Source organism: Penicillium oxalicum, chromosome I (assembly GCF_001723175.1).
Source record: "Penicillium oxalicum strain HP7-1 chromosome I, whole genome shotgun sequence".
Lineage (NCBI taxonomy): Eukaryota > Fungi > Ascomycota > Eurotiomycetes > Eurotiales > Aspergillaceae > Penicillium > Penicillium oxalicum.
The window spans coordinates 3,570,956-3,596,326 of NC_064650.1; the positions used below are offsets into that span (position 1 = coordinate 3,570,956).

General features: G+C 50.2%; 8 protein-coding genes and 1 non-coding gene across 9 annotated transcripts; 5 read left to right on the top strand and 4 right to left on the bottom strand.

The window, feature by feature from the left end:
• Nucleotides 1-1,756: 1,756 nt before the first annotated feature.
• POX_a01166 (uncharacterized protein) lies at nt 1,757-5,047 on the top strand (the record flags this gene model as incomplete). The annotated part of the gene is made up of 4 exons (XM_050110096.1): nt 1,757-1,874; nt 1,956-3,041; nt 3,094-3,753; nt 3,807-5,047. The coding sequence occupies 4 exons, from the start codon at nt 1,757-1,759 to the stop codon at nt 5,045-5,047; spliced, it is 3,105 nt and encodes a 1,034-aa protein (XP_049973864.1).
• Nucleotides 5,048-5,726: 679 nt separating this feature from the next.
• POX_a01167 (Beta-mannosidase A) lies at nt 5,727-8,889 on the bottom strand (the record flags this gene model as incomplete). Its single annotated transcript, XM_050110097.1, has 6 exons — nt 5,727-7,290; nt 7,386-8,118; nt 8,197-8,423; nt 8,485-8,565; nt 8,625-8,631; nt 8,706-8,889. 6 exons carry the CDS (start codon nt 8,887-8,889, stop codon nt 5,727-5,729), a joined length of 2,796 nt encoding a protein of 931 aa, XP_049973865.1.
• A 992-nt stretch (nt 8,890-9,881) lies between these two features.
• POX_a01168 (uncharacterized protein) lies at nt 9,882-10,903 on the bottom strand (the record flags this gene model as incomplete). Its single annotated transcript, XM_050110098.1, has 2 exons — nt 9,882-10,219; nt 10,405-10,903. The coding sequence occupies 2 exons, from the start codon at nt 10,901-10,903 to the stop codon at nt 9,882-9,884; spliced, it is 837 nt and encodes a 278-aa protein (XP_049973866.1).
• Nucleotides 10,904-14,891: 3,988 nt separating this feature from the next.
• On the top strand, nt 14,892-15,758 carry POX_a01169 (uncharacterized protein; the record flags this gene model as incomplete). The annotated part of the gene is made up of 1 exon (XM_050110099.1): nt 14,892-15,758. The coding sequence occupies one exon, from the start codon at nt 14,892-14,894 to the stop codon at nt 15,756-15,758; it is 867 nt and encodes a 288-aa protein (XP_049973867.1).
• A 702-nt stretch (nt 15,759-16,460) lies between these two features.
• POX_rRNA013 lies at nt 16,461-16,575 on the top strand. The gene has a single exon (XR_007588104.1). It is a non-coding gene; the product is annotated as a 5S ribosomal RNA (ribosomal RNA).
• Nucleotides 16,576-17,569: 994 nt separating this feature from the next.
• POX_a01170 (uncharacterized protein) lies at nt 17,570-18,167 on the bottom strand (the record flags this gene model as incomplete). Its single annotated transcript, XM_050110100.1, has 2 exons — nt 17,570-17,979; nt 18,047-18,167. 2 exons carry the CDS (start codon nt 18,165-18,167, stop codon nt 17,570-17,572), a joined length of 531 nt encoding a protein of 176 aa, XP_049973868.1.
• A 1,598-nt stretch (nt 18,168-19,765) lies between these two features.
• Nucleotides 19,766-20,836, top strand: POX_a01171 (uncharacterized protein; the record flags this gene model as incomplete). Its single annotated transcript, XM_050110101.1, has 1 exon — nt 19,766-20,836. The coding sequence occupies one exon, from the start codon at nt 19,766-19,768 to the stop codon at nt 20,834-20,836; it is 1,071 nt and encodes a 356-aa protein (XP_049973869.1).
• A 1,646-nt stretch (nt 20,837-22,482) lies between these two features.
• On the bottom strand, nt 22,483-22,911 carry POX_a01172 (uncharacterized protein; the record flags this gene model as incomplete). The annotated part of the gene is made up of 1 exon (XM_050110102.1): nt 22,483-22,911. The coding sequence occupies one exon, from the start codon at nt 22,909-22,911 to the stop codon at nt 22,483-22,485; it is 429 nt and encodes a 142-aa protein (XP_049973870.1).
• Nucleotides 22,912-24,025: 1,114 nt separating this feature from the next.
• Nucleotides 24,026-25,115, top strand: POX_a01173 (2-methoxy-6-polyprenyl-1,4-benzoquinol methylase; the record flags this gene model as incomplete). The annotated part of the gene is made up of 2 exons (XM_050110103.1): nt 24,026-24,209; nt 24,355-25,115. The coding sequence occupies 2 exons, from the start codon at nt 24,026-24,028 to the stop codon at nt 25,113-25,115; spliced, it is 945 nt and encodes a 314-aa protein (XP_049973871.1).
• Nucleotides 25,116-25,371: the final 256 nt, after the last annotated feature.

A 25,371-nucleotide genomic window follows, 5' to 3' on the forward strand; every position in this document is an offset into this window, starting at 1 on the left:
GGGGGGGGGGGGGTTAAAAAAACCGAGGATTATTTCAAGAATGCGGCAGTACTGTCCGTTACCCGCCGATTGGCGATCGTGTGTAGTCAAATTGAATCGATCTTATTTCAATATCGCCCGGTATACAAATTAAGGTTAAACCTACGCTTCGGGCCAACCACTCCAACGAGGTACACAACATAGTTCATGGAACATGCCAGGAGATATGGACGTGATATGTCGTGACACAATGCCATGGTTTTAATATTCCGCAAAAGCTTAAAAGATATCCAGAGAGCTTTTAACACTGCAGAAGTCCGTCTCCGAAAGTTTAACAGAAACCAAGAGATTCTTGGGAGTTAGGGTTACGAGTCCGCTCTCCTCGGAATTCAGCCGAGTGAACGAGAAAACGAACCACATCGGAACAAACGTTTAGAGTTATGCATAGAGTTCAAGCCACCGAGTAGATGCCCTTTAGCTGCCAACTTCAGGCGTCCATGAAGCCTGTTTGTAGCGAACCTTATCGTGATCGAGATTGAAATCGACTCACACTGCACAGAAACTCTCCGATCTCACGAGTCGTCAAGACACGATTGGAACTTCGATTCCGAATGACCCATATACCTCTTCAGCATATTCTCAGGTAAGGGATCACCCCTGGAGAGAACATATACAACCGTCTTCTTGATCTGGTGAAGGAACCTCGTTAAGCCCTTGTTTGATGAAGAGATTGCTTTTTTCCGCGGAGCTCGAATACTTCACTGGTTTCGCTCGGCTCATGTGGAACAAGATACCGATCGCAGGCACCTAGAAATCTGCCCCAAAGGCTCAAATTAGGTAGAAGTACTCATACCTAATACACGCATGTGGATTCTGGACAAAGAGTGCCACATCAACGGGTTTCCCATAAAAATGCAGAGGGGCATTACGGAGTCGCACTCGCGGCCCTCCCTTGCTCGGAAATATTCTCCTTGTCGCATCATCTCCTATGAGAGAGTGGATCAAAGACAGACCCGACTGAGCCCCTGAATGATGAAAGATTAATGAAGCTCTTTAGTCAAAAACAATTTGAAAATACAATGCAGATCAGAAGATCAATGTCGGCTTCCAGACTGCAATATGCACGTTGTGAGCAATGGTGCATTACTCCAAAGAGGGACCCAACAACAACAAGGGAAGGGCATGGGATCTGCATGCGTCGCGGCAACTTCCGTAGCGCCAGAAGGTAGAGAAAGATACCTTTCTCGCTTGAATTAACTCAGAGATCATGGAGAGAGCACACTGCGGCTTTTCGAAGGTCGTTGTTGTTGAATCGTCCAGGAACAGTAAACAGAAAGCTGCCTCTATGCGACCAGAGCCAATACCGCCTTGCCCTATCGCAATGAAAAAAAATACCTCAACCATGCGGGCCTCTCTCTCCTTCATCTCTTCCCACCCTCGATGATTTCCAGCCTCGGACTGTATATCGATATATTTTCTCTTTTTATTTTACTCTTTCTTTTCTTTTTTCTCAATTGGGATGGAATTCCACACTTTCATCTCCCTATGTTTCTCCTTAGGATTGGCTCGACGTTCGAGATCTCTCGGTCCCAAGCTACCCAATTGAATGGATATGCACGATTCGACCCGGTAGGGCGTGGAATGCGAGATGCGATCGCAATCTAAGCCCATCCTTCTCACATGTTCCCATCTTTTATACCCAGCTTGAAGACCGCAGAGCTCAACGAGATTTGTCTGAATGTTGGTCTTTGATTCTTTTCTCTCATGCTCAGGAAAGATGCGATCTTTTTTGGCGCTGAGTCTGGTGGGCCTCACTGTGACAACAGCAGCAGCAGACCCTTCTACCTGTTCAACGACAGTGTATATTACTAGGACCACAGATGGCAATACTCCAAGTATGGACATCTTCGCCTGGCTCGACCTTGAACGAAGACTTCCAAGTTGTCTGAGCTGAATGGACGCTGACTTTACAATAGCGCCCGTTACGGTCGCCAAGGATGGTACTGGACAATTTACTGCAATCGGCGAGGCTGTCTCCTACGCACAGGGCAAAGGAATCCCTACAGTGACTGTTTTGAGTGGCACTTACCCAGCATTCACAATCAAATCCACTCCGTCGGTCGCAATCGTTGCCCAAGCCTCAAGCAAAAACGACTTCACCAAAAACCAAGTAACTGTTGCAAGCGACGGTACTGCGCTCACCGTGAACGCGGACGTTGCCGGACTGACGATTGAAAATGTCAACTTTTTGAACAGCGGGACATCAAAGAGCGCAGTATCGCTTCAAGGCAACAAGATTGGCTTCTACCAATGCCAATTCATTTCCTCGGGGGGTCCAGCGATTCGAGGAAATCAAGCACAGGCGGTCATTGCCAACAGCTATATCGAAGCGCCCACCGATTTGATCGACGGGGCATCCGACATTTATATCTTCAACACAGTTATAGTCCCAACGACCAGCTCATCCACCGTGGTTTATATCGAAGGATCCATGCCCGACGGAGGAGCAACTGTGGTTGTCGATCGATCCAAAATCATCAGCAAGCCGGGCAACAGTATCATCGATGTCTACCTAGCTGCAGCCAACGAGCCCGGAGCCCAGATTCTTTACCGTGATTCATCCCTCGGCGCCCTCATCACTCCAACTGGAGTCAAGGTCGACCCAAAGACGCAGAACGGGAACGAGTACGACGAGTACCAGAATACCGGACCAGGGGCATACAGTAATAATGCAGCTGCTCGGTCGCCCTACGTTACTGAGATCGGAAGTGGGAATCTAGAGCCATTTTCAATCGGCGCTGTTACAGGCCCAGATACGAGCTGGATCGATCCTGCCATTCTCGCCGCGATCGAAAGCGCCGACGTGAGCTCGACCAGTTCGGGCCCGGGTGGTGGTCGCAGCTCTGGAAACGACGGGTCGGGGTCAACTGGATCTGGATCAAGCGGATCTGACAGTGGAGGGACCGGCACATCGAGCTCCGCCGGCGATCCAGACTCCAGCGACTCGGGCACTGGAGGCACAAGCTCTGATAGCTCTGGGTCAGGGTCAGGCTCGGGCTCAGGTTCAAGCAGCCCAGACTCTAGTGGGTCCGGCTTGAATGGTTCTGGAAACAGTGGATCAGGTCCAGGCTCTGGTAGCTCAGGGTCTGGTAGCTCAGGATCAGGAACCTCTGGCTCTGGCTCAGGTTCTGGCTCAGGGTCTGGCTCAGTTGACTCAGGCTCTGGTAGCTCTGGCTCTGGCTCAGGTTCTGGCTCAGGAGACTCAGGGTCTGGTAGCTCAGGCTCAGGAACCTCTGGTAGCTCTGGCTCTGGTAGCTCTGGCTCTGGTAGCTCTGGCTCTGGTAGCTCTGGCTCTGGTAGCTCTGGCTCTGGTAGCTCTGGCTCTGGTAGCTCTGGCTCAGGAGACTCAGGGTCTGGTAGCTCAGGGTCTGGTAGCTCAGGATCAGGAACCTCTGGCTCTGGCTCAGGTTCTGGCTCAGGGTCTGGCTCAGGAGACTCAGGGTCTGGTAGCTCAGGCTCAGGAACCTCTGGTAGCTCTGGCTCAGGGTCTGGCTCAGGAGACTCAGGGTCTGGTAGCTCTGGCTCTGGAAGCTCAGGATCAGGTTCCAGCTCAGGGTCTGGGTCCGGGTCGAATGGTTTCGGCAACAATGGATCAGGTTCAGGCGCTGGCAGCGCAGGTTCAGGGAGCTCAGGATCTGGACCAGGCTCAGGAAGTTCGAGTTCAGGAAACTCAGGTTCGGACTCAGGTTCTAACCCCTCTGGGTCCGGTGCAGGGTCAGGGTCGAATGGTTCTGGCTCAGGGAGTGCTGCTAATGGAGACGGGGCAGGCTCCTCGACAAGTAGTGGTGGATCTGGAGATGGCTCAACCGGGTCATCGAGTGGCTCCAACTCAGGTACTGGGGCTGATGGGAGCTCCGTGAATGGAGACGGCACTGGTTCTTCCAGCGGCAATGACGCAGACAGCTCAGCAAACCCGAACGGAAGTGATCCAGCTCCGGAATCTAGTGGAGGAAATGGCTCGGATCCTTCAACTCCAGGTTCGGTCGTTCTTTCTGGGACTTCAATAACCACCATCACTGGGAGTCCTACCACTTCAATCATCACCCCTACGATCACGATTGAGATCGCCCCCGACGCTTTGACGGTAGCTTCGACGACAACAGCAGTCATTGCGGCCACGTCTACAGTCACCGGTGGCCCTGCGACTACGATCATTGTGATTGACATTGATAATTTGTCGATTGGGGGAACGCAAACCACCACTGTCTATGTAACAGTCACTCGAACCATTGCTGAGACAACGATTACGTCGACCAAAACAATCACTAAAACCAACGTTCAAGCCCCTCTCATTGCCGCCTCGGAGCCTGACTTGGCGATAACAACCATGATCGGCAACGGCACTTTCATACAAACGTTGATGCCAACGACCGTGCTTGCGACCATCACATCAACAAGCACGGATTTCACCACGACCACTCTCAGCTGTACGCCGAGACAGCAGAAGCGTGGCCTGCTGCCGCCCCGATCTGTCAGACAGCGTCAAAATGCTAGCAATCATTCGACGATGACCAAATACGTGGCGACTTCGACAGTCAGTGTCCCCGGTCCTATCGAAACCGTCACTCGTCCAGTCACGAAGACGCGTACCGTGGATGCGAAGACCGCGACGATGCTCGTCACCACGACGATGACATCTGTCGTTTACACAACCGTCCCAGACGGAACAGTCACCATCACAAGTACAAGAACTGCCGGCCCCTCGGAGAACGTGCGCGCCGCTGAAAAATCGGCTGCGGATTTGGCTCCAGGCTCCATAAAAACCGCTACCCAGACAGTCGAGGTTACTGCTGCTCCGTCGACGTCTACTGCCACAGTGACGGAGATGGTCACTGTCGACACAGATTTCTCGACATCCATGGTGACTAACGAGATGGTGACACTGACGAAGACCCCTTCTGTTACAGTCACATCCCAGCAAACCATCAAATCGACCCGACTTGTCTCTGTCGTATCAACAGTGATAGTTACGCAAACAGCAGACAATGCCTCTGTTTGCCCAACTTGAAGGATCAACCCGAGCATGTAGACGCTGTGTGTTTTCCCTTTGTCAAAATGTTTCCCTGCGCCTTTTCCCTCTTTCCTACTTCTTTTTCCCCTTCTTCCTGCAATTTCTTTATTACCTCGGCGAAAATAGCCCTTCTGTTAATTTTCCCTGGTCATCGACAACTCTCTCTCTCTCTCTCTCTCTCTCCCTCTGTCTCTCTTCTCCCTTGTGAGGAAAACATCGTTCTCATGTACGATATGGCAATGCACAAATTTTCTTCTACTTCCGCCTTTTGTCTAGCGGTCCCTTTTTTCTCGAAAATTTCCCAGTTCTCTTCTTTTCTCTGCTTTCCACGACGGATCATACTGGGAGTGCTCTGACAACTTTGAAATTCGCAAGTCCTTCTTCCTTCTTTCTGTTCTTTCTCGATAATATGTCCTTCATAGAATTGAGTCGCACATGCCCAGTGTTCGAGACCTTGAAATTCCACACCTTTTTTGAAGGAGCCGTGCCACACAAATTAACTGAGTTGGAACAGGGTGACTCTTTAGCAAAGTTTAGGTCGCCAGTTACAACGAGGCCTAATCTTCTTCTGTATGGCTATGTCATTGGGATATCCGCACAAGTCATTCTCTTCAAGCGCCGACCTAAACATAATTGCGCTCACCAGATTACGAAATGATGTACTTTTCAAACAGTTTCAATCAGTGGTCTGATCCCATAAGCTTCGCACCGTTACACTCTCCCTCCATTTTCCGCCCGTGTCATCCTTTTGCACAGTAAAATGAACAGTCTTTCTCTCCCCGGGCACGAGAGTAAATGCATTATCATCAAAAAACCCCACCACACCGGGCGGGTGATCAAGCCAGGTGTAGAGGGCGATGCCGTTTCGGGCTTCAAGGACAAAGGTATTGTTGGGCGAATCATGTTTCAATTCAATCTTTGGATCGACAAGGGCAATTTGATTGGGCCAGACCAATGTGGCCTTTTCACGGTGCGTAAAGGTGGTTGTATTTTGGGTATTGGGCATACGTCCCTTGGCGCTCATTGATAAGATGAGAATTGCATTTTGAGGATCAGGGATCTCGAGTTTCGAGGCCTTGGTTTCGTATACTTTAGTCGTGTTAAGTCCACCGACGGTGAATGGTTGGCTTTGGGGGGTTCCTGCGTTCTTTGCAATCGGCTTGCCCGACATGTCTACCCAGGTGAAGTTGACAGTGCCTTTGGCTTGCTCCCACAAGTCGGAAGTGACCCAGACGGACAGGTCGCCGGTGGTGTAATTCCAGAAAGACGAGACAATGATCGGCTGATAGACATCGCGGGCCACGTAATGGAGAACCTTCCATCGACCATCGTACTCGATTCCAGCCCAGGTGGGCGCCTGCCAAATATCTTCAAGCTGCCAGTACAGGGAGCCGAGTTGACGCTCCGGTAATCCACTTCCTCGGCGGTAGAAGATAATCTCTGATTTGTACATGTCTGCTTGGAAGAGCTGGGTGGCGTGGCACCACGCACGGAATTGCTCGAGCGAATCATTCTTGTGGGGAATAGGATAATATCGCTCAACGGCAATGGTCATTTCCCCCATTCCCTTCAGGGGGTTCGCCAAATTGTCGGTTTCAGTGCCCCCAGGAGGATAATGGTGATTCCGAAGAACAACCGTGCTGCTGTTGAAATGCAGGTCCTCGGGATCCACAGCCTGCTGCCAGGTTTGTAAACTCGGCATGCTGTGATAACCGAATTCGTTAGCAAACCTGCCAACCGGGTAGGTACCAAAATCGAACGCAGCACTGCTGTCGTAGTTGTAGTGATCCGTATCGGCATAGTAGTGACCACTTGTCATGTTATCGTAGCGCTCCACCATGGGGACCGAGGCCGACAGATTCACGTGGAGATAGCCGTTGTTGGTGCTGCTGGGCGTGTACGAGATCGATCTCGAGTTCTCGTAGACCAGAGGCAGGATCGTGCTGATGAAGAGTTTCTCATACTGTCCAACGTAAAAAGAGTAGTTCTGGGGTGATGCTGCTTTCGCGAGCGGCAATTCAAGACTTTCCAATTCATTCCCGCCAGCCCACAGGGCCAACGATGGGTGGTGATTGACGCGTCTCACATTGTAAGTGACTTCGGCCACGACATTTTCCAGGAAGTCTTGGTTGGTGGGATAGAGAGCATCCCCAAACTCAAACTCACTCCAGAGAAAAACACCTTTTTCGTCCGCTATGTCGTAGATGAAATCCGGCAAGTACGCGCCCGAGGCCCATACACTATACAAACTCACATGTCAGAGCAAGCGCCTCATAGGATTTGAGAAATTCTAGAGATAAATCAGACCAAGGCACTCTTTGAATGAAGAACTCACCGCAACATGTTTTGGTTTCCAGCGACGACCGCATCAAAAAGTTGCCGCATGCGCTCTTCGGTCACCCGAGGCCAGAATGCATCTGGAGGAATGAAGTTGGAGCCCTTGGCATAAAATTCTTTGCCATTTACTTCAAAATGCCAGTTCGCACCGGGGGCTATTCCCTGTGCGAGCTGTTCGTCGGTGATGTTGAGTTGGTTCAAGAAGATGGTTCTAAAGCCGGTCCGCTTTTCAACTTGAGCCAAAGTGGTACCATTGCTCCCTTGGATCAGGATTGAGGCATTGTACAAGCTCTGCCGACCAAGACCAAGTGGCCACCACAATTTTGGTGAATCGGGACTAACTGTGAAGCTGGCTGTGATGGTCTGGCCGCAGGTGGAGACGTTTCCCAGTTCCTCAGTGTGGAGTGTCTCACCGGTCTCAACTTCGGTCAATTTAATGCTCATGACAGGGTTTTTGGGGAGTGAGCCAATAAAGTCGATGCTTGCATTGACCACCCACGGTTGACTTTGATTGGGGGTCAGGTAATTGATCTGTCCTTGGCGGTAGATGTCCAGGTCTGTATTCACGACGAAAATGCTCTCGTTCCGAGTGAATTGTACCAGATACGCGTCTCTCCATGGCCCAGCAGGCGCAAAGGCGGGGCCCCAGTCCCATCCAAAATCCGATTGCTCTTTCCGGATGAACCAGCGGTTGGGAAACTCATAGACCATTTGCGTGCTCTCCGGCCATTCTGTCATCAGGAGTAGGGTCAAAATTGTCAGAAAAGCACACTACTTCTGTGAAACTCTCCGTACGAATTGAAACCTACTTTCAGAGTTCGGTTCGCGAGCAATTGCATCAGCGATTTTAGGAGCACTTCCGAAATTCATTCTCAGCGTCGGAGCATCTTTACAAGTGCTGAGAGCCTGAGAGATGTCGAAGGTATATTGGCGGAACTGATTGTCTGTGGTGCCGACAGTCCGTCCACAAATTTCGATCGTGGTGAATGTGTCTAAGCCGTTGAAGACCAGCCACGAGGATTTGGCATTTGACGATCTGTGAGGTTCTTATCAGATTTGCTTGCTTTTGACTTTTAAACTGACACTAGATCACCCACAAATTTTGTAAAGGATGGCTGGTGTAGGTCCAGTTACTGTTGCAGATCCAGCGTTGGTGAAAGTCGTTCAGACCATAGTACCTACGGTTGCGCTCGACATCAGTCACCGGGGTTGACGGTTTGGGGGATGCTGTGCTCACGGATCACCTGCTCTAGAGTCAGTCCACGTACATCCTGCTTGCTTCTTGGCATGAACATGAACGTGGAACCAGATCGCTCACCGATGACCTTGGCCGCCAGCAAATCCAGGTGAACCTGAGATGGCAGCCTGCCTGGCACAGAAATATTGAGAGCGTCGCTGCTGACCATCCAGCCGTCGCCCGCGAGGTCGACTACATGTTGCGCTCGACCCAATTTGACAGTTGCAAGGAGGGCTGCTAACCAAGGCTCCAGATTCCAACGCATTTTGAGCGGGTCCAGGATGGTTTTCGGGTCAAGCCGAGTGCCTGTGCGGAAAAGGTAGTCATTTCATCATGCTGGGGTATTTGTAGCATGTCTTAAATGCGCCAGATGCACGAGCAGATCAAGTTCGGAAGATCAATTGACGTAAGGGTACATTCAACGGCAGTCGGTCGGACAAATGGCCGGTCTCTTCCAATTGGAAAACGGAGATGACTAGCCTATGCAGGACCGAAATACGAGACGGAATGAGATACCTCGATGATCTGCTCCGTGTATGAGCTACAGGCATATCATCTGTCACGGCCTGATCGGTGAGAGCATCGTTAATAGAATGTATTCGGAAGTCCGCCCACAACGGTTCCTGAATTGGAAACTGCTCAGAGAGGAGAAGTGAAGCGGATGGGTGGGACTGGAAGTATGTGCGGGGACGAGAAAGTCGTGGTGGCATCGTTGCCCGTGATTGTACATTGGCAGAAGTACGGTCGTGATGATCTTCCAGTGTAGATGGAGTCATTCCAAAACATGACCAATGGCCGATGAGAGTCGAAGATGAAATTCTGCTGCTATTCGAATTATTTCAAGGAAATCAAATGGAATTCACTCGAGTGGGTGAAAAACCTCCGAGATCACGAGTGTGGGAAGGGACGAATGAGGGGGCTACACCCGGGGGACATTGCGGTACCCCCATTTCGAACCAACAAAGACAAGGAGTTTGTGTCAACTTGAGTATCACTACTTTTGAGTACCAGAATGTCGTATCAGATTCACCGCTTAGACCAAGACAGTAGTTGCCTTTGTCGTTGTCGTCGTATCGCTCAGGATTTGATTTTCTCTCTCAATGGTCCGTTCTACATTCTCTATAGCACACAGAAACCATCCATGCCACTCTGTATACACAGTGTATGACTCACGTACTCACCGACCGACGGGAGGACGCTCGTTTCCTCCCAGTCTCGATCCTCTGTCCCAGTCCATCGACTCGGCTCGACTCCATTTCACGCGCTCAGATTCTTCACCATCTGCCGAAGATCCGCGTCGGTAAAGCCAAGCTTTGTAGTGAGGTAGCCCTCGGCGCCACTGCCGTAAGTGGACTCGAGGTGCTTCAAGAAGGCGGCCATGGCGGGCGCTCGTACACCGCTCAGCTCCAGCATGCCGAGAGCCTCGGGACTGAGATGGTCGGTCCCTTCATCCAAGTCCAGCGCCTGAGACAGATTCTCACGCACACACTCCAATCCCGCCCGCGTGAGGATATAATCATCGATGATCTCTTGGTGGGGCCGGCCCATCAAGGAGAGAATGAGTGCGGCCAAGACGCCAGTACGGTCTTTGCCGGCTGTGGGGGGTCAAAAAAAGGGCACAGATCAAGTTAGAATGGGGTTAAATCGGGAGTGACGAGCAGCCGTCGCATCGCGTCCTTGTGCGATATCTCGGAAGATCCTCAGAGGGAAAGGAGGGGGGAAAAAGAAGAAAAACAAGACAGAAGAAAGGAAACTATTCCGATCAAAAGAGGCGACGTACCGGAACAATGAAAGACAAACGGATCATCAGGTTGATCCCTGATATGCTTAAAGACCTGGTGAAATGCCGGTGCGGACGCTTCCAGAATGCCCGAATACATCTTCACGAAGCCACGCACGCCGTGGTCATCTCCGGCGAAGTCGCGCAGGCTCAACGTGGCCGGTTTGGCCCCGTACGGTTCCCAGACCGTGTCGATTTCATCAATATGGGGCGCGGGAGCCTTGACGCGCTCGCTCTCGTTGCGCAGGTCAAAGATGGTCGTCACCCCCAACTCCTCAGCCAGCGTGCGTTTGCCATCTTCTGTAATATCTGAGAGATTGGCCGACCGGTAGACGTAGCCGGGTCGGAGGTTGTTCTCGTAGCTGAGGTCACGGAAATTGGAGACACCAGAGATGGGGAGAAAGGGAGGGAGAGAGATGATCTGGGAAACGGTGGATTCGGGGATGGGTCGAGTGAGATCAGTGTTCAACGCATCGTGCAGGTCTGCGGAGTCTATCATGGCCGCGTAAAGCACCGGACACTCTTGATAGTGAAGGAAAAGCACGGACTGAGTGGAAGAGAAAGTATTGCCTCGAAAGAGAGCAAGAGAGCGAGAGAAAGAAAAAAAAAGGTGGGGGATATATAGTAATGCACACAATCGGAAGAGGTCAATAATCGACCTCGATTCGAGACAGTGATCGAAATCTTAGTATTGGAGGCGGCCTGTTGCAGAGATTCGAGGACTCATGAATGACACAGGAAGTCGGTCGAGATAGCTTATAAAGCATCAGCTATTTGTGGGGGGGGGGAGACGTGATCCTCTTTTGAGAGTGGTTTTAGCACGCCTCTATGTCATCGTATCCATTGGGGGGAGGACTGATGTGGTGAGCCAACGGATACGTCCATGCAGCACAAGGTGAATGGGAACGTACTTGACGGGTCCAATCTGGTCCAATGGAATGATCCGGTTGCGAGGGGAGGCTCACCGTCGTTGGAGTCGTGGATCTGGAGAAGAATTTCTTGGACCAGACAGGAGAGACCACTCCAATCTCCGTGAAAGAACCTCGGGGTTGTCTGGCCAGGCACGTCAGCGATGCGATGACATCGGCGGTGGGGCCGGGCGTCACTCGGCCAGAGTGGGTCGTGTCGCATGTCTCCTGTTCCTCGAGTCGGACCGCGAGTGGACGGGACGAGAACCGTCAGACGACGGTCGAGCTTCGATCAGCAGGGATACAATAGACTCGAAATGGCCTGGAGTAGGAGAGTCATTCTTCTCCACGATTGCCCCACAACTCCCATTTGGACAACCGGAGATTCTGTCGTGGATTCTAGAACAAAATGCTTCATCGTGAGGTCAGACAGGTTCCTGATCCTTGTTCCTCGCCACTGTCCCTCATGGAGGATTCTATTTGAGCAGACGAGAAACACACGAAGAAAAAAAGAAGAGCAATGTAGGGGGAAGGGAAATAACAACATTGTCATTGTCATCCTCCCTGGACTGGAAAACAAGAGAACACCGATGCATGCCGGAGAGATCGACAAACAAAGCCGAGTGGAATTGTAGCTTGCACATACCATGACGCCCACCAAAGAGCACAAAACAGCACTCTCGGTCTACGGTATACCCGTATTCTCACGTATACGAAACGACACGCTTTTCGGGGTTGGGGAAGCAGTAAGTGGCTGTGTGAAGATGAGGAAGAGCGCCACTAAGCAACCAAATCTCAATTTTTGTCGATATCCTCTCGGCCGCATTCAAGGTGATTTTTATGCGATGTTGTCCTTTTTTTGCATCTCATCCATCTACAGTCAATTTGAATCGGACCTGAGGGTCTATATGGGGATGAGAATGCGTTTGGGGCAATGGTACACGCCTGTGGTGCAACAGTAACCGTGCGATACACCGAATAACTTGCGACGGAAGCGTCTACTTCGTCGGGTCTTGAAAGACACTGGGCTCGATCAGACTGGAGCAGATGACCACAATGTTGTACCTGATATTGATATTCCGGTCCAATACTTCATTCGGACCAGTGTATACCCCAACGTGGTATAATCAATTTGATCAGTCGCCAGGACATCCAAGTCGAGGTGACGATGCTTCCAACAAGCCACCACATCACCTTTTCTATTTTCTACGGTAAAGTGTCTGCATGTCGATTCCGAAACACATATACCCATGTCGTGCATAGAATCATGATGTAGACACGAGACGGATTCTACCACTGTCCTGCTGCCATCGGTGATCTGCGCCTATTCACCCTGCTTGTTTTCATCGCGACGCTTTCCTACCTGAAGTATTACATAACTTCAAGGCAATATGGAGCGCGAGCTTTCAAGAACCAATCCCATGGAGTCCAGGAATCCGAGATTCGACCCATCAGTCGAATACAACCCTCTGCCCATCCCAGAAACTGACTTGGGCCCAAGCTTCCAAGCCGAGTCTAGAGATCCCAGATTGGTTCAAAGTACACTCCGGCACTTTTGGTCATTAGAGCTGTCTCCGAACATGATATGCTAACCACAGCAACAGAGACAGATTCTGATGAGTGGGGGTCTCCCAGGGTCGCCGAGTCAAGAGCCATTTTTGCCCTCGAGACTACTCCTGAGAATGAGAATCTTATTCGGACACATCACCCTGCCTTGAAATGTCATGACGAGGTATATGTCTCCAATCCTCAGTGGGGACTGGAAGTTTGGCTTGTCGACGGCCCATGCGACGCAGTCCGAGTAGGAGGCCGAGCGGTGCATCCCTTCCCATCGATAAGAGACGACTTTGGCCCGCATTCAGGCCTCGTCTTAACCCCGCGGTCCGCATGGAGAGAAATATATCTGTCCCCAGATGGAGTCAGTCCACGAGGGCTGTTGTCACCCGAGCAGCTTGACAAAGTCCGAGAAGTCTTTCCCACTGCGATTGGGGTACGCGTGCTCGTTTCGGGATATTTGGTGGCATTGTTTGAATCAAAAACCGAGGTGGAGAACATCCGGGCAAGTCTCCGACGCCCTTGATCAATACTTTGACGCCTGCCTGGGTCTGAAGCTGCAAATGACCAGTTTGCTTTTCTTTGTTTCTCTTTGCCCATCTTGATTTCTCCTTGCTTCTGCTTCATTCAGTTCATGGATACTGATGGTCCTTGGCCCTTGATTTTGGGTAGACCGGACAGTAACCCTACCTACCTAGCTTCACTGCCAAGTACCAAGTAACCAATCAATTTTAGGCTCCATAAGAGCGTTGAGAACCAACGAAGCAACCAATAATGGGACTCGCATAAGTATGATCGAGCAGTTATGAAGTCCAAGTTCACTATCAATGCATATGACCCTCCGCTCTAGTCATGCCACTTTTCCTACTCAGTAATGGAAGAATCCTTGTACGGGCAAAAATATCTACGTAATATGCTTCACCTGGAATCTTGCTTGTACAAATGTAGTTTTGCCGAATGGGGGATTGAGAGTAAGTTATTGGGCCTGGCTGGCTCTTCTTGGGGAAATTAGCAACTGACTGCGTTTTTGACAGGTGAGAACATGATGAACGAGGTCGCCGGAGATCTAGATGGAGATCTCGAACGAGCTGAACAGATGACCAGGTTGAATTCTGGAGTAACTGATGTTCTGTGTAATATTAGTAGGGGCCTGTGAATTATTGAATATGATTAGGTTTTGCCGTTCCCAGCCCAGCACCCCAATACACCATCTTCTCACCTCTCCCTCCGTCGTCTCGACTTAAAGGACCCGACCTCGCCCTCTCGTTCCCTTCTCATCTCCTTTTTTCTCTCTTCAACTCCTGTATCTTGCACTTATCGCTGGCCCTTTTATTTTGCTCTAGCCCCTACCGACGGTCTGGCTTAGTTTTCAGCCCAATGCACTGCCCTTTTCATTTTACCGGAGGTACTGCTCGATCGACGCTCAGCTCGTTCTCCTCAATGGAGAGGAGTAGTCACCCTAGTATAGAAATCACTAGGATGATTCTAGCCCGTAGCGGCTTTTGTGTGATTTTGTGTCGAGACTCCTACTTGTCTAATTATGACCTCAACACTATCCACTCCGCCGGTAATACAGTAGAGCGCTTACAGCATAGGAGGCCAAATTCCCCAGGCATGTTCAAGGCAGGGATACAGGCAATTGAGGTCGTGCCTAAGCCCTTCTCGAATCCTTCCAGTGCTCATTCATATATCGCTTATACCTTTTCTAGCCGGCCTTGATCCGAGTAGAGGTGCCGATAACGACCACTCTCCTGATATTTAGTTGATGTTTATGTTCCCATCCAAGGTCGTCTCTACCATGCCAGGGCATGAAGGCTTGGCAATCCAGAGCCAAACAATTTACACATTTAGGTGCAACCCTATTCCAGGAAGGGCTAGCGTCCACGGTGGGGCCAGTTCAATTTTATACATCAGGAAAGGCGGTGTGAAGGTGCCCAAGATATCTTTAAACAACAAGCTCCTCGCAAAAGTGAGACTGAAACTACATGTTTCTCTCCCTTGTGCACTATTACTTATTCATTCGAAATGGGTTCAGACCCTTGTGTAGCATGTAGCTGGACCACCGAACGCCAGAACCATTGCAACTACCAAAGCTACCTCAAACTGTTCTATGAAGCAGGCGACCGAGGCGTCTGGTCGTTGGGCTCAAAATTAATATTGAAAGATCGAGGTGCTAGCCTTCCGACCTTCGAGGTACCAAATATTCAATTTGTGCGGAAACAGACATCCATTCCTGTTCCCGCTATTGTTGAGTCGTGGGAGGAAGACAAACACACCCTTATATTAATGCGACGCATCCCCGGCGAACCCCTCAACGAAGCTTGGCCGAACCTTTCCGCGGATGAAAAAGAGAGGATAGCAAAGCAGACCGCTGAATATCTACAACAACTTCGCGTGCTTCATTCTGATAAAATTCAATCTCTTGGCGGCCGTCCGGTTTTCTCAAACTTCCTGTTCAAAGATAAAGATTCCGAGACTCCTCACGGTCCTCTAGCATCCGATGATGATCTCTGGGATGATATGGAACATGGATTGCGAGAGACAATCCCCGAGACTGCACGAACACGGCTTCGACATTGCATGCCTGCTGCTACGCCTTACACCTTTACGCACGGAGACCTTACTAATGTGAACATCATTGTTGAGAATGGCTCCCTTGCCGGCATAATTGATTGGGAGATGTCTGGGTACTTCCCGGTGTGGTGGGAATATGTGTGCACCTCGGTTCCTGATAGCGAGGAGGACAGGGAGTGGAAAGCGTTGTTACGAAAATACATGCCTGATCATAGCGCCGCCCGTGAATTCTGGCTGGATTATTATTATCTTTGCCGGGATCCCAGCAGTGAAAGAGCTACCAAGTTCATGGAGAAAGCAAGAAGTGAGGCCCGTTAGGAGGTGTGGAGCCTTCCTTCTTCAAATGTGTGAGATTTCGTCTTAGTACATCAAACACGGCACAGCTCTTACTCTTGCGTGTGACTGAGAGTAAAGAGTGTTTCCTCGTACTCGACAAGCTTAAGGTATTGGGTATAAGGAAGGAAGCACACCAGTAGTTCAAATCAATCCCCCAGATCGACAGCTAGAGCTAGGACTCTTTTATTGCCTTGGGGCAGCTGAGAACCACAACTCTCGCAATTGTCCTTGTGAGTAGGATTATTGTAGTTGCACTTTGGGTAATTTCAAATGAATCGAAGAAAGACCCGAGGGGGGTACAAATGTCAAGTTCACGTTGAGGAGTTCGCGCTATCAATAATTATCATTAGACAAATCAAGTTACTTCCACAGAGTTAAACCAAGCACTCAGGTATAGGGATGGGCTATACATTTTTGGACCTGGGCATGTCCCGACCTGAACAGCAGCTGGAAAAGCAATCCACTGAAATCGGAAGCTTCTGGCGCCAAGAAAGCCTGAAGCAGTCATAGCCTGGAACTCACAGATATACATGCATTAGGAGCCTTCTAGAAGTAGTGCAGGGCTTTTTCAGAGAGAAATGTCGCACGCCCCGATGCCCGCTACCCATAAGGAGTCTTATCCCCATTTTGCTTGTTTCTCATTTTGTATTAGCCTGTATACTAGAAACCGCATCTAACTGATACATACGATCATAGGGTGTGGAGAACAGGGCTTCCCGTCCGCTCAGCCGTACTTAAGCCACACGCCGGCCAGTTAGTAGTATGGTGGGTGACCACATGCGAATCCTGGCTGTTGTATGTTTTTAAATTCTCTTTTTTTTTGTCCGATCTAGTATCATTTTGGCTTTGGAGTACTATATCCTAAGCTAGGATGCGTAGTATCAATATTTAATGTATTAATATATGTATACTTTCCAGACAGATCTATATAAGATAATCAGATTAACCTGCCTAGTTAAATTTTTGTTAAGATGATATAATTCTACAAGACATCTGCCTAAGCACATACGACCATAGGGTGTGGAAAATAGGGCTTCCCGTCCGCTCAGCCGTACTCAAGCCACACGCCGGTCAGTTAGTAGTATGGTGGGTGACCACATGCGAATCCTGACTGTTGTATGTTTTTGCTTTTTAAAGTTTCTCATTTTCTGAGGCCCATGTTTTGAGGGTTTCACTTAGCAGCTACTGACAGGGCGCATGGGTCCTTTCTTCCACGAGTGCCTTGTAAATGACTTCACAATTGATCGCACCGAGTTCCGCGCCTTCTCATCGGGCAGCATATGAGCGGATCTCGTATGCTCGTATCATCATTTCGGATACCAAAGGGCTCCTTTTTTAATGGTCGATTCGTCGCTTACATTGGAAGTTTATTGAAAAGCTCTCACTCCAAAAGTTTTGCCCGCCTGACAGACTCTGCGCTCACTCACTTGCCGAGGGTGACCCACTATCCAGAAGCTGTGTATTGATGCTGCTTCGGTTTACTGGGACATAGCGCTGCAGATCAGAATTTCTCAGGTAAGCAACGGTCTGATATGAGCTCCGGAATGCATCAGCAGAAATCGCTGCAGTTATCGCCATTTCACCTTGCCCCGGATACTGGAGCAGATTGCCTGCACACTTTGCCTGGATGAACCTGCGGGAGTAGTGTCTGCTTATTTATTAATGACCTTATTCAGCGCACATCAAACGTAAGTCTGTATGTAATCTGGAGACCCCCCGGCGGGGGACATTATTTGTATGACATTGACTCGAACATTAATCCCATGACTCGACCCCAGTTCCTTGGCCAACTGTCACTTAGACGAGTAAGCGCTTAGCTCATGGCGGGTCTCGGCGTGAGTTGCAGCCAGCTCATGGCGAGTCTCAGCGTTAGTTGCAGCCAGCTCGGAAGGAGCACCATGGAATTCTCGCAGACTCGTCACGAAAACCTCTTCTTCTGGCTTTTCAGGCTGCATCTTTTTCTGCTTTCGCCGAAAGAAAAAGAAAAGGCCAACAATGATGGCTAGGCCTGCAATGACTCCGACAACAACACCTGCTATCCAAGCCTTACTCGAGTGCGATTCTGGTGGACTAGGGCTTGAAGTACTGGTCTGGGAAGCACTGGTGTTGGTCTGGGAGGCACTGGGACTGGTTTGGGAGGGAATAGGTAAACTTGTTCGTGGATCGGATTGAGTCGTTGACAGTGTTGAGTCCACGGATGAACCTAGAAACTGCCGTCAGAAGCTTGATCAACTTTGGTCTCGTCCTGGAAGCGGGGAGGATACTTGTACTCGTGCTGGTGGTGGTCGGAACCGGTAGTTCGCGGTAGACGGAGAATGCGCTCCAAGCGTCCGCACAGAAGATATTAGTGGCCGATGGTGTTCCATATGGTGAAGTTTGAAAGATCGTCATAGTACGACAAGCTGCTCCGCTAGATATAGTGAGGTAGACACCTTCGAATTAGCCCTCCCATGTCCCCAAAACCAATTCTCGATCCTGACTCACCAATATGTTGCCTTTCCATTGCCGTAGGAAATAAAACCCTCGGAACAGTCTGTCGCGAACGAGCAATATCTAGACCCGAGGCTGGTTGCACACCCATGAGCATAATGCCCAGAAGTAGTCCATGGAAGACGGTCTCTCATTGCTTGGGCTACACCAAAGAGTGTCAGCACAGGTATCACGAACGACACGAATTCGGAGCAAGGCTTTCTCACTGGTCGATGGGCCAATATACCACCCAATGAAGTTGGGGTCATCCTGCAGTGTGACATTCACAGAGGCTGTCCTAGCCATGCCTGGACAGGACCAAAGGATGTTGAGTAGAACCACAAGCCATGCTGAAGATGGCAGCAAGGACGGTACACGCATGGAAGTATATCGCCGCTTTTTGATCCTTGGCAGTGGTTGAGTCTGTTCAACAGATGTTGAAAACCACACGTACTCCTATGTTAGACGGATGCACTGTGAAGTGTGAACCTCACTCCGATATAAAGGGGTTTCAGGCTCGAAAGAGAGCAAAGGGGCTAAAGAGGCCCAGTAATCTCGGGTAAAAGTTGAAGGGTCTTTCCTCACAATAATCCTGCTTCTGGTGCTGTCCTCGTGCGGCTCTAGCTGTCGCCTCACTGCCCATGCTGAAGACTAGTAGGGGAAGGACCAATGAGCTGTCACCATGGGCTCCCCTTCTACTCTCAGACCCATCTCCGGCCAATGAACGGCAATGCTATGCGTTGGTGGCGCACTCGTCGCCGCATCCCGACTCTGGCCAAGACCGTTCCGCCTGTTGCGCGACGGCTCCGCCCCCGGAAAGCGCATCGCTCACCGCACGACTTGCCTAAACGGGCATGGTGGACTTGCAAGGATAAAACCACGTGAATACAGGTCGGGCACATGTGCCTGAGGGGATCGGATGTATCAAATGTGGACCGTCTCTCCTTCCACGCTTCAATGTACCCTTGGTATCAGCTGAAATCTTACACGTCCCTTACTATGCTGGATATAAGATTTACGGTCGCAAATCGACCTGCGCTTATATTAGAATCAATGATTCCATGCTTAGTGTTTCTTTTGTCAATAGTTGTAAACTAGTCATCCCCTTCTACATCGACTACTCGGCCTACCTAAACATCATATCCTGCATATTTTTTTGTAGAGAGACTAGCACAATTAACAAGAAATAGGACATTCACTCTCAGGAAAATGGGACGGTGTAAAAAGATACTCAATACCCGATGTGACCACTCAACATTGCGAGGTACATTCAAAATTCAAAGTAGTAGGTAGTACCTACTAGGTACGGTCCACATCCATTCGACCCTCGAGCACATGTGCTCGACCTGCGTTCTGGATGAACAACGCTACGACCACAGTCTAGACGTTAGCGTCTTTCGGTCAGCTTTTGTTTCACATATGCCTACCACTTCTCCCGGTCCGTCGTGATGTGCCCACAGCCTTTCCTTTCTTAGTACTCGCCCAACTCCAACAGAGTCCCCGCCGAGGACCAATCTCCGATGATACCGGTCTCCAAATTGACGACTGCGCGCCCCTTTCGCATTGCCGTCGCTGTCCTGTTCTCTTTGCTATTCTTTCACACTGTTTATGTCTGGAAACCCTTGGTACTCTCTGATGCAAACACTGAGCCGACTCGAACATCTGGAATTTTCACAACCGCCGACGCTGATGCAGTCCCTTCGGTTCCTTCCGCCACTACCGGAGCCAGCGAGCTAAAGCCTCATTCCTTAAACAACCACACTGCCATCCCTGGTATTCCTGATAAGGTGTGGCACTCGGCGAAGAATAACCACGTCACGGATACGCAGCGGACATGGATCAACAGCTGGACAGACAAAAACCCCCGTCACCGCGAGGAATTGTTGACCGATGATTCGGGTGCGGCCTTTGTGAAGGCGAATTACCAGCAGCGACCAGACATTGTCGAGGTCTACAACGCGATCCCGATCCCGATTTTACGGGCAGATCTTCTTCGCTATCTGATCGTTCTTGCCGAGGGCGGAATTTGGAGCGACTTGGATGTCACCTGTGACAAACCCGTTGTCGACTGGGTACCTCCAGAATACAAAGATCACAATGTGGATATGATCGTTGGGTTAGAGTTTGACTTTGATTGGCGAGGACCGGGAACTGAAGTTGCGTCTCAATTCTGCAACTGGGCATTCGCCGCACAACCGTCTTCGCGCAATTTACAAGCAGTCGTTGACTCTGTGATCAAAACACTCCAAGATATCGCTCGGACCAACGGTGTTGATCTCTCCAGGATTACTCTGGAAATGCTCCCAGTGGACGTGGTGAACGTCACAGGCCCTAAAATTATGACTTTTGCGCTCCTGGAAAGCCTCGGTCAACTATTGGGCAGAGCAGTCGACGACCGCGATTTTGCAGGCATCAAGCACCCAAAGTTACTGGGTGATCTTCTTATAATGCCCGGTGTATCCTTTGCGGCGGCACAGAATAGGTATCCGAAGGACCAGGGTGATGCCCTCGTGACCCATCACTACGAAGGCTCCTGGAAGCAAGCGGATGCGGAAGCCAAGGAGAAAAAGAAAGAACAACAGCAACCATGATGACGTGCAAAGTGATACATATTACGCCCAAGGGAAGCGATGGACAGTGTATATGTACTGACCCAGAAAGGCGCGCCTCTTGTGCCCATTCTTGGTGCGATTCGTAATTTTTGTTTTCTCATCAGACTATAATTTTGAACGGACAGATGTGACTAGTCTCTCACAGTGTAAAATCGACAAGATTATCAATTGTCAACTGTCCCCAGACGCTGTCGAGTCTCCGGCAGCAGTGTTCATTGCGTTGAGGCTTTGAGGGTTATTTCACCATCCTTTCTGAGACGCACCAAACCTTCCGTAGTGAGCTACCTACAGCTAGAAAGTGTGATATACAGCATGGCAGTACACTACTGCTCAACAGCTACCCTAGTTCGACACCTTTACCCACTGACAGGTTATTGGTCGTTGTAGAGTTTCTGGCTGAAGTGACCGATAGCAAGGCTTCGTTCGCCTGTCAATTGTGGCCCCAATAGCCTTCGTTTTAGCTCATGTGACGTCAAGAAGACCGATTGTTCGAATGAGATTATTCTAAACCGCCCATTTGAAGCATTTTTGAGCTTCAAGGGTGCGAGGCCCAAGGGATTAGGAACAGCTTGTGGTTCTCTGGAGGGCTGATTAAACACAGCTATTTTGGCGGTTTGAAACCATGACCCCCAAAGCCTTTTCGAGTCGCTTTAACTTTTTCTGACGCTAACGCTCATTGTTAGTTCTCAGTCAATTAGAAGGAAGGGGGCCATTTAACCCGTAGAGAGACAGTCTTTCAGGAGGCCTAGAAGTGGTTATCGGTGAGAGCTGCGACCTTAACTAGACACCCATACATACCCAGCATCGTAACCTTAAAACTGCTGGTCATCAGAGGGAATAGTCACGGGCAGAAATTGGTTATGCGCGATCCAACTGAGACGGCATTTTTTGCAAGATAGGCATTCTCGCCTGCTTCTGTTGGAGGTGGATAGGACTGCTCTTTTACGTAGTGTTCAGTCGCATAGAAAGATATCAAGTGCCGAGGATTTGATTGAGGCTGTTCTGAACCGCGACGGCAACTTGAAAGTATTCTTTAGCAACGGGTTCTGATGTCAGAAAAGCTGAAATCTGTCGAAGGCTCGTGAGGTCACAATTACAAATTGCCAAATAACCGTCCATTAGCCCTGGGAGAACCACGTGTTCCCCGCTAAGGCTGTGGTCGGAGCCGACTCCCCAAGCTCATGACTGCGTACTGGGTAGAAGGCAACTAGGTTATAATATCCTAGGAAGATTGCCTCTCAAGTGAGCCAAGGGAACCATTGGATATCCACTTGATATCACGTGCCTCGTCATGCTTACAAAACGCAACATTCGCATCATCTTGAAGTAAATAAAAGAGATCGTGCTGTATGACGAGTTGCCCCCTGGAAGCTCCTCGGCGGTTCGCTCACTGTGCAGAAAAAAGCGGGCCATTCGAGGGCATCTTCTGGCATGTAACGGGATGTGATCCTGTTCCTTTCACAAATTCATTACACGATGGCATATGGGGCATTGCACACGAAAGTCTTCTGGACCTTTCGTACTCCGAGTAACCTGACAGTATATATTTAAATTATCATCAACCAGCCCAAGCCAAAAACAGTATCTGAAAATCTCCAACTCCCTCTATAGTAGTCCCGCCGTTTTCAGTTCGCCGGAGTAGATGGGGACACATGCCTGTGCTCCATGCTGAATCCAAGCTCCGTGGGCTTACTCAAAGTAAGCAGGCGGAGAAGTCCACGCTTCTCCAAGTCCTGGCAGAATTCCCGTCTTGAAGAGAAATGCTCATCAGAGTGGTTCTGATCCACCTCGTAATAGTCGTCACCATTGATTACCTCCCCATTGCTCCTCTGTTGAGACCCGAGGCTGTACCACAACCGACGCAGTATTCTGTCCACACATTTGCGCCATCCCGGAGCGGAGGCTGTTTCGTGGATCAGTGCATCGCTCGGCGGTCCTTTAAGCAACGTCGCTGTGTGTGTAGCCAAGTCCGCAAGCGTGCGATATTGGTTGTGCCAGCATTTATCGATGATATCGTCGATAAGCAGATCGCCATCGAGCTTCGGAAACTTCATGTCCTGTAGTAACTCCACGACCTTAGGTCCATGCTCGTCAGGATCGTCGGCAAGACATTGATCGTCACAGACCTCAAAGCCGTAGTTAATCAAGTAGTACAACGAACCGAGGGCGAACTACTCTGTCCGAGGACCTCCGAAGCCAGCCGTTCCTAGTATTCCTTGATCTGCCTCGTTACTATTGAGTAGTCTTCCATACGGACAAGGGCAAGTTTCGAAATCGGTTCCAAATTCGACCGTGCAATCAAAATCCGATAGTTTCAGTCGGTTACGATCAAGCAAGATATTTTCAGGTCGCAGTTCACCATGAGCAAGATCGTTCATCCCTAGGTACATTAAGGGGTCAGTTCCCTTTAAGCAGTTATTAAGGGTCTACTAACACAATTTTCGTAGTTCTAGGGGTTCCAGCTCTCCCACTTTAGTAACCACACGAGTTTCGTGGTCCCGAGTAAGATTGAATTTTCTCCTATAAGCAAGGGAGATATCTAGAAATGTACTTAGTAGATATATTGTGAGCAGACCAATATAGGTCGTACCTCTCATATACTCAAGGAAGATTCCGTCTGTTGTATATTAAAAACACTCCACCGGAGAGGGGTAGGGCGGATGCTGGGATAGAATCTCATAGATCTTGAGTTCTTTCCGAAATTTCTCTTCCTGACCGGACTTGGGAACCTTGACCACGATGAGAGGATGGACCTCATAGACAAAGGAGATGTCTCCGCCCCCCCCCCCCCCCCCCCCCCCAGACCCAGTGCACACCAGAATATCGGCGTTTAATATCCATAACAAGGAGGGCACAGATAGAGAAAGGAAAGAAGAGAACGGTAAAGACGTCGCCGGCTGTGGTACAACTATATACATGAGTTGCATTAGTTCACGTCCTCGTACCAACCTCATCAACACCGCGATAAGCGCAAGACTTGGTAGGTCCAAACAAGAAAAGTGGGTCCCGAGTGGCCGCTCTCGTTCGCGCCGAAAAGTTCCCGCCGCAGGTTCCGCTCGCTGCGAAAGTTGGTTGGATTCACGCCGCGACTACTTCTCGTGTACGAGATTCGAACCCGACTTTGACCTCGCCTTTCCTCCCGCCATCCACCCACCTTCCCACTGCATCATGTCCGTACGGTCAGCCTGGCGGGCTCTCCACTACAGCGCCAAGCGTCGCGTGGTTCAACCGACGACTCCCTATCGATGCTTTTCCTGCACTCGCCAGGCCGGGGATCAGGCCAAGTCGGACCAGGAGCGCATGACACACTTTGGCTTCACCAATGTGCCCGAATCAGAGAAGGAGTCGCGAGGTAGGTCTCAATCGTTTTGTCTTGCACTGGCTTCCTTGACCAACCTTTTCCACTGGGGGGCATTGGAACTGTGTGCCGGGCGAACCATCTGCGGTCATCCCAACATGGCTAATGTTTTCCTTGTTTTTTTCTTTCCATTATACAGTTGGCGCTGTCTTTAGTTCCGTCGCTTCATCCTATGACAACATGAACGACCTCATGTCTCTCGGCATCCACCGTCTCTGGAAAGACCACTTTGTCCGCTCCCTCAACCCAGGCACTCCGGTGGCCAATCGACCCGCCGATGCCAAAGACCAGGGCTGGAACATCCTCGACATCGCCGGCGGGACCGGCGACATCGCCTTCCGCATGCTCGACCACGCCACCAACATCAATCACGATATGCAGACCCGCGTGACCATCAGTGACATCAACGCCGACATGCTAGCCGAAGGTCGCAAGCGATCCACCGCCACCCCTTACTACAACACGCCTCGTCTGTCCTTTGTCCAGGCCAACGCCCAAGATATGCCCCATATCCCCTCCAACTCGGTCGACCTGTACACGGTGGTCTTTGGCATCCGCAACTTCACCGACAAGCAGGCCGCGCTGAACGAGGCCTTCCGCGTCCTCAAGCCCGGCGGTGTGTTTGCCTGTATGGAGTTTAGCAAGGTGGAAAACCCCCTTTTCGACGCCGTGTACAAAAGATGGAATTTCGGGGCGATTCCGCTGATCGGACAGATTGTTGCCGGGGATCGGGATAGTTATCAATATCTCGTGGAGAGTATTGAGCGATTCCCCAGTCAGGAGGAGTTCCGGGGCATGATTCAAAAGGCTGGATTTGAAATCCCGGGTAAGGGATATGAGAATTTGACCGGTGGAATTGCTGCCATTCATAAGGGTATCAAGCCCCTTTCCCGTGCATGATTGCCGTCACGGGAAGTTTGGAATGTCTTGATGTGGATGTGCGGATGGGATGAAATAAGGTGTGTATGTGTACCTTTGTGTGCTCCAACATGACCTGCTGTCTCGACCGGGAGGTCCATTGGCAAATGATAGAAAAATATGCCCTTTTGGAAAGGGGCATGACGGTGTATACTAGAGTTGATTTGTGTTTGATTTTCATTTCTCCGTAGGTTGTATTATTCCATCACTATACCTCAATCTTTTTCCCCCCTCAGGA